At 28.4% G+C, this 7,211-nt stretch overlaps 1 protein-coding gene across 1 annotated transcript; it reads right to left on the bottom strand.

The window, feature by feature from the left end:
• Window positions 1-5,251: 5,251 nt before the first annotated feature.
• Window positions 5,252-6,481, bottom strand: LOC136063124 (protein SRC2-like). The gene has a single exon (XM_065763037.1). It carries the CDS (start codon window positions 6,008-6,010, stop codon window positions 5,354-5,356), a length of 657 nt encoding a protein of 218 aa, XP_065619109.1. The 5' UTR covers window positions 6,011-6,481; the 3' UTR covers window positions 5,252-5,353.
• Window positions 6,482-7,211: the final 730 nt, after the last annotated feature.

Genomic DNA, 7,211 nt, shown 5'->3' with positions numbered 1-7,211 from the left:
ATTTTGTATGAAATTTGATATCATTTCTATAATTCAATCTATATTTTTCTCACACAAAATTGTGAGTACTCTCTCTACTCTCTTTTGGTGTATTTTTGTTCATTTTTATAACTTTTTTTTTTACGGGGTTCTTTCTTATAACTTTAATTAAGATTTTTTTTTTTTTTTAAGAATGTATTTTGGTATTGTGTTTTTTAATTTCCCATTGCAACGTCCTCTCTCTCTTTTATAGCTTTTATTGAATTTTGATTTGGGTTAATACTTAGCTATTTTTTTTAAATAGAAATTTGAGTTTATATCAAAACAAAATCTACATGACTATGAATTTGAATATGTCTACCTATTGTTTGAGTAATGAATAATTATAAAGTATATATTTTATTCTTTTGATTTCATTTTAATTTTGGTTAAGATGATATAATAATTTTGTGATTAGTTTTAATTATTATGATAACCTCCTTATTCCTTAAGAGTTGAGAAATTTGAATAATAAATTTGAAACTTATAAAGTTTAGTTGTATACTACACAAATACAACATACAACAATAGAAGTAAGAGGAATATGATTCACCTTAAAAAATATTAATCAAACAAAAAATAATAATGGAATGATATATTTGTAGAGATAAATATATATATATATATATATGTAAAAGTCTTTTTAAAAAATAAACAATACTTGAAATAATTGTACTTTTTTATGTATTACACACCCCCATTACATAATATTTATCTATTCTCACGCATCGCGTAAGTATGCGACTAGTATAAAATAAAAATCTAAACTATTTTTAATATTATAAAATAAAAATAAAAATAAAAAGAAGAAGAAGAAGAAGAAGAGAAACATGCTCTGTATAGTGCTGACGTATGGCTTTTAGAAGAAAACAAAGAGTTTGTTTTGAGTAGGAGAGAGAAATGGGACAAGGGAATATTTGTCTTACTAAAAAAAATTAACTTCTTGTTAAATTTTCTTTATCTATGCAAAAAGTGGCACACTGTTTTGAATTTTCATTATCTATGCAAAAAAATTAACTTCTTGTTAATTTGATTACATTGAAAATTTTACCTTTAGACTATCAATAAATCTAGTAAAAAAAAAAAAAATTCCCCACAATGATTGATATTGTTTGATGCGATTTTCTTTAATTCTTTGTTGTGATTATTATGTAATAAAAAATGGCATTGCTAATATACTCATATAAAAATGAAGCTATTTCAATAATTATTTCATTTTAATAAGTAGTGAAAGAGGTTAATTTGGTTTTTTTTTTTTTTTTTGGTATCAATCATGACTCTTAAATAATAGGATGAAAGGATGATAACAGAATGGAATGAGGTTGGATGAGGGATGTTCCATCCCCATTCTATCCTTTCTTCAAGACAAGAGGAGGGCAAGCCGGGTAATAGGGCAAGTTAGAGGTATTTTACTAAGGATGGAATTAGGATTCAAATTTAGGGAAGGCCAAAGTTCTTTGTTCAAGTATTTTCAAAAAATGGAACATCAATACTGTAGATTGACAATGATGCATTGTTTATATCTAAAAGTTAAAGTTAAAGCACGACATTTATTATTATTATTATACTCCTATTGAGTCATATTAGCATAACATTCATTCTCAAAAAAAATATTAGCATAACATTTGATCCATTAGATCCAATTCAATCCACTTCAGTTTACTTCAGTGATACTTTGAGAGGAGATGTTTGTGTAGAAAGATAAAGAGCTTTATTGACAATTATGTCACTTTCATAACGTAATGTTGGTAAGTTCTTGATAAAATTATATTTTTCTTATCTTATTATTCCAACCACACATTACATTATTAACAAAATATATTGTCTTATATAATAATTGAATGTAAAATGCATTGTGTTTTTATGAAGAAAAAAAACTTACAAAAATTTAAAACACTTTTAAATAATAATAAATATAAATAGCTAAATTTAGAAAAACCAATAGCTTGTATTAACTATATTTTGTTAGAAAATAGTCAAATCATTTTAAGAATGATTTGAGACTAACACTTATAAGTCTCAATTACTATTTTAATTTTTCATTTAAAACAAATTGTCAAACTTTTCTACCCAATCGTGAGGATTTGAGACTAGTTAGCATTAATTTTTAAATTTTTTGTATTTTTTCTTTTGTAGCTTAATTGGACTAATTCTTTATTCTTTCCCATTACAATTTTATATATAAAAGAAATCAATTTATTTATTATTTTCACATAATTCTATACCTAACAACTTCAACTTGACTATTTGTGGGTTATAGTTAGTTCAACTGATAAAGTCTCTTATGGTTATATAAGAGATTTGGGGTTTAATCTCCGTTTATACCAAAAATTGATTAGTGTCTTACTCTGATGATAAAGAGTTTTTATCAAGAGCGAATGTCATTGGTTGAAACCCTCTCTTAAATAAATAAATAAATAAATAAAATGCCTTGACTACTTGGGTATGATAGCTAAGCAAGGTTGGAGACCGATTCATGTTGCTCGCTATTCTCCCACTGTTTCCCTACGTGCTCATTCATAGAGGCAGTGTTGCGGAATAATCGTTCGTATGTATTGGCGTGGCAGATAGGGGATGGCCGAACTATCGGTGTTAGTAGCCATAAGTGGCGTACCTCATCCCAAGTGGCTGATCGATCTCTAGGTGTCAAAGACTCAAAGAAAGAAGCAAATTGAAAAACTAGATGTCAACAATATAGCTAAGTGAAGAACTAAGTGGCAGCAAAATGATGTTGAACAAGCATGCAAATGGACACCTCATGGCCGAGTGTCATTCTAGGAGAAATGAAGCAAATTCTAGTCTCTGTTTCTATAGCTTGTAATCGTCATCTATACATCTGTCTATAGATGTGAGTTGTAATGAAAGAAAAACAATGAACAATGAACAAAAACTTCATAATGCTATAAAATAACTATGGTTAAAAGATTCTAAAAAAATTACAAAAATTATAGTTAAAAGTTCAAATTCATGTCAAGCATTGCACTAATCAAACTGTTAAAATAATGGTTAAATAATAGTTAATCAACATCATGCATATTAATATTGCATGATGTTAAACCTGTTAAACTTAGCTACTTTCCTCTTCCTAATAAATCTGTTAAAATAATGGTTAATCAACATTATGCATATTAATATTGCATGATGTTAAACCTGTTAAACATATTTTCCTGTGTTTGTTTTTGAAAAAAAATTATACATTAAATTTCTTTTTCACTTTACCAATATTAAACTTAGTTTTTTTTTTTTTTTTTTTTTTTTTTTTTTTTTTTTTTTTTTTCATTTTTCATTTTCCATTTTCCATTTTACCAATATCAAACAGAAGAAGAGAAAGAAAAGTTCATTGATGGATCAAAGAATTCTTAAACAGGGTATATTAATTTTATTTAATTCATATTTATTTTTAATATATGTTGCAATATTTTAAGATCAATGGATGAGAATTTAGTTGCAAGTAGACTCATCTTCTAAGGAATTGTTTTGACTTCTAGATATGAATATAGCATTAATTTTTAGTTTTTTAATACTAAAATGCTTTGTGAATAATGACACTAGTGAATTTGGATGTTTCTCTAGCATTATCCGTGTTTATTTAATTAAAACCAAAATTTTGATAATTAAAACTATTTTCATTTTTACTAAAAATTTTAATATTATTTTATTTAATATCAAATCTATTATATTTAAAAGTCAAAGCGTAACATTTATTGTGATTGCGCTTTTGTTGAGTCATATCAATGGTCACATCATCTACTTATTTTCTGCATTTTCTTTTTTCTTTTTAAACTTTTCTTCCCCCTATTCTCAAAAAAATAAAAAATAAAACTCTTCTTCCCCTCATTAATCCACACCTAGTGTTGCACTTCTTCCAACATTTCCCCTCTTTTTCACCTTTTATCTCTTCACTACTCTCTACTTTTTCGTTACACCTCCTTCATCATTTTCTCTTTTTTATATTTTTACTCTTCTTCTCCCTATTTTATTTTGTATAAAATTTGATATCATTTCTACTATTCAATCTATATTTTTCTCACACCAAATTGTGAGTACTCTCTCTCTCTCTCTCTCTCTCTCTCTCTCTCTCTCTCTCTCTCTCTCTCTACTTTCTTTTGGTGTATTTTTGTTCATTTTTATAACTCTTTTTTTATGGGGTTCTTTCTTATAACTCTAATTAAGATTGATGGTTTCTTTTTTTAGAATGTATTTTGGTATTGTGTTTTTTAATTTCTCATCGCAACGTCCTCTCTCTCTTTTATAGCTTTTGTTGAATTTTGATTTGGGTCAATACTTAGCTTTTTTTTGGAAATAAGAATTTAAGTTTATATCAAAATAAAATCTACATAGTTATGAATTTGAATATGTTTACCTATTGTTTGAGTAATAAATAATTATAACGTATATATATATATATTATTCCTTTGATTTCATTTTAATTTTGGTTAAGATAATATAATAATTGTGATGAGTTTCGATTATTATAATAATCCCTTCATTCCTTAAGAGTTGAGAAATTTGAATAATGAATTTGAAACTTATAAAATTTAGTTGTATATTAGACAAATACAACATAAAGTTAGAAAAATATGATTCACCTTAAAAAATATTAATCAAACTAAAAAAAAAAAATGAAATATTTGTAGAGATTAAAAAAATAAAATATTTGTAGAAATCTTTTTTTTTTTAATGAATAATACTTGAAATAATTTTACTTTTTATGTATTACACACCTTAATACATAATATTTATCTATTCTCACGTATCGCGTGAGTTTGTGGCTAGTATAAAATAAAAATTCAAACTAGTTTTAATATTAAAAAAAAAAAAAAGTGCTCTGAATAGTGCTGAAGTATGGCTTTTAGAAGAAAACAAAGAATTTGTTTTGAGTGGGAGAGATATGGGACAAGGTCATATTTGTCTTACTAAAAAAAATTAACTTCTTGTTAAATTTTCTTTATCTATGCAAAAAGTGGCACACTGTTTTGAATTTTCTTTATCTATGCCAAAAGTGGCACACTGTTTTGAATTAATGGAGATTTTGTCAAAAATATTTAATCTCCATTAATTGCAATTTTTGAAAAAATACTAAAAAAATCTAGTATATTTTTGACAAAATCTCCATTAATTGCTATTTTTGAAAAAATAGTAAAAAATATAGTTGTTAAGTGGTTATTGTTGCATAGGACTAGCTATATTANTTACTACTCGGTTACATTATTAGCTGCTTCTTCTTCTTCTTCTTCTTCTTCTTTTTTATTTTTTTTTTATTTTTTTATTATTATTATTTTTATGCTAAAGGCTTACATGATTGAGTAGATCATATAACCCTTTAATTAGATCCCTACAGTTCCTTGACCAATTGACCAAACCCAGCTTCAGATGCATTTTCACCTTCATCATCAGCACGATTCAGAGCAGAGTCAACAGCTTGGGAAACCCCAAATGATACACCCACTGAGATCAGTGCCGCTGTTATCTCTTCCCCCAACGCCTTGAAAAACGAACCTACCGTGCCGCTTGGCTCCAGTGAAGCATAACCAGCTGGTGGGTATTCTTCAGTCCTCCCGACCTTATAAGAAAAATTTAGTGTTCCTTGGGTCTTCCCATCTGAGCCCAAAGCATCTTTAGTCACATGCTTTTCAGCTACTGCGTTAGCTTCAGCCTCACCAAAACCATCTAGCAGTTCCACGATGGGCACACGAACTTCACCTATTTCTTTGTTCGGTTTTAAGTGAGATATTCTGTACGACATGAGCTTAACAACGAGAGCAAGGCTGTTCTCCTTGGCTTTGGCGACGTCGATGTAGAGCTTAACTTGGAAGTTCCATGTGGGGTTTGAACCACGTTCTGAGTGTAGTGATTTTTGCACGGGGGTAAGGTCCTTGTTCTGGCTGTCGCAAATGGAAACTTCTACATAAGGCTTCATTGTTGTTGTACTATTTACGTTCGTCAAATCTTTGGCTGATGATATTACAAGTTCTAAAGCTCTGTAACCCATAGCTTGTTGCTTTTAGAGAGACCGGCTTGGGTGAGTGAATGTGTGTGCCGGTTTTGTATGGCAATGTAAGATGGCTCGCTGACCATTATACTTATGATAAGGCGAGGATGCACACGGTAAGAAAAAAAGAAAAAGAAAAAGAGATAAATGTTGTGGCACACAGGTTAATCTACACAGATTTGCACACGTATCTTAAAACCACGGAACTTGTGATTTGAATTCACGATTTTGAAACCGTAACTTCAAGTTATGAGTTCTATTATTTGGGGTGTGTATGCAAAACTGTGTGAATTAAAATATGTGTAATAAACATCATTCAAAAGATAAAATGTAGTATTCATTATATACTGTGTTATATATGGAAAATTGTTAGATATTCTCGGAGCATGAATAATTAATGCTCTCCCCTCCTACATTCATGATAAAATTCACTATAAATTTAATAAAGAATCATGTTAATGGGTACTCAAAAGGCAATTGTTAATAAACCAAATTTAGAAAGTTTTAACACCATTTTCAAGAGAAATATAAAAAGCTGTCATAAAAATTAATTCATTTATCAATTTCCAATAAAATGTTTTTAAAAATAGTTCCTAAATTAATGCTCTTATGACAGTTGTTAACATTCCTATTTTTTAATAAATAGACTCTACCATGAATAAGAGAGGAGAGAGTATTATTCTCCGTGCTCTGAAAGTACCTATAAAAACTGTCATAAAAATTAATTGCTTTATCAATTTCCAAAAAAAATGTTTCTAAAAATGGTTCCTAAGAGCATTCACATCAAATCATCTAAAATAGTTTAAAATACATCTACAGCGCAAATTTTACACATTTTGAGCAAAAATACACCTACATCAGTAGGTGTAAAATTGTGCAAAATATACACCGACTGTGCAAATAAACAGTAACCCGTGTATATATACATGGTTACTGTTTGCGTGTAAATGATTTTTTTAATTTATTTTCTCTCTCCTCTCTCAAACTACCTCTCTTCCCCAACCATTACAACAACCCAGCGTGCCAGATTAACTACCCAACCACCAAACACCGCAATCTAACACAGAGTATTAACCAAAATCAACTGAAAATTAACCCAAAATCAACCCGAAAATTAACCCAAAAATCAACTGAAAATTAACCCAAACACATCCACACAGACAAATCAACACAGAGATACATTTGCTCAAAAGAAAAAAAA

Source organism: Quercus suber, unplaced genomic scaffold (genome assembly GCF_002906115.3).
Source record: "Quercus suber isolate HL8 unplaced genomic scaffold, Cork oak 2.0 scaffold_487, whole genome shotgun sequence".
NCBI classification, from domain to species: domain Eukaryota; kingdom Viridiplantae; phylum Streptophyta; class Magnoliopsida; order Fagales; family Fagaceae; genus Quercus; species Quercus suber.
This window is presented reverse-complemented; position numbering and strand designations above follow the sequence as displayed.

Bases quoted from the DNA above. Each gene is read 5' to 3' on its own strand.
- LOC136063124 (XM_065763037.1), bottom strand. From the start codon at position 6,010: ATGGGTTACAGAGCTTTAGAACTTGTAATATCATCAGCCAAAGATTTG.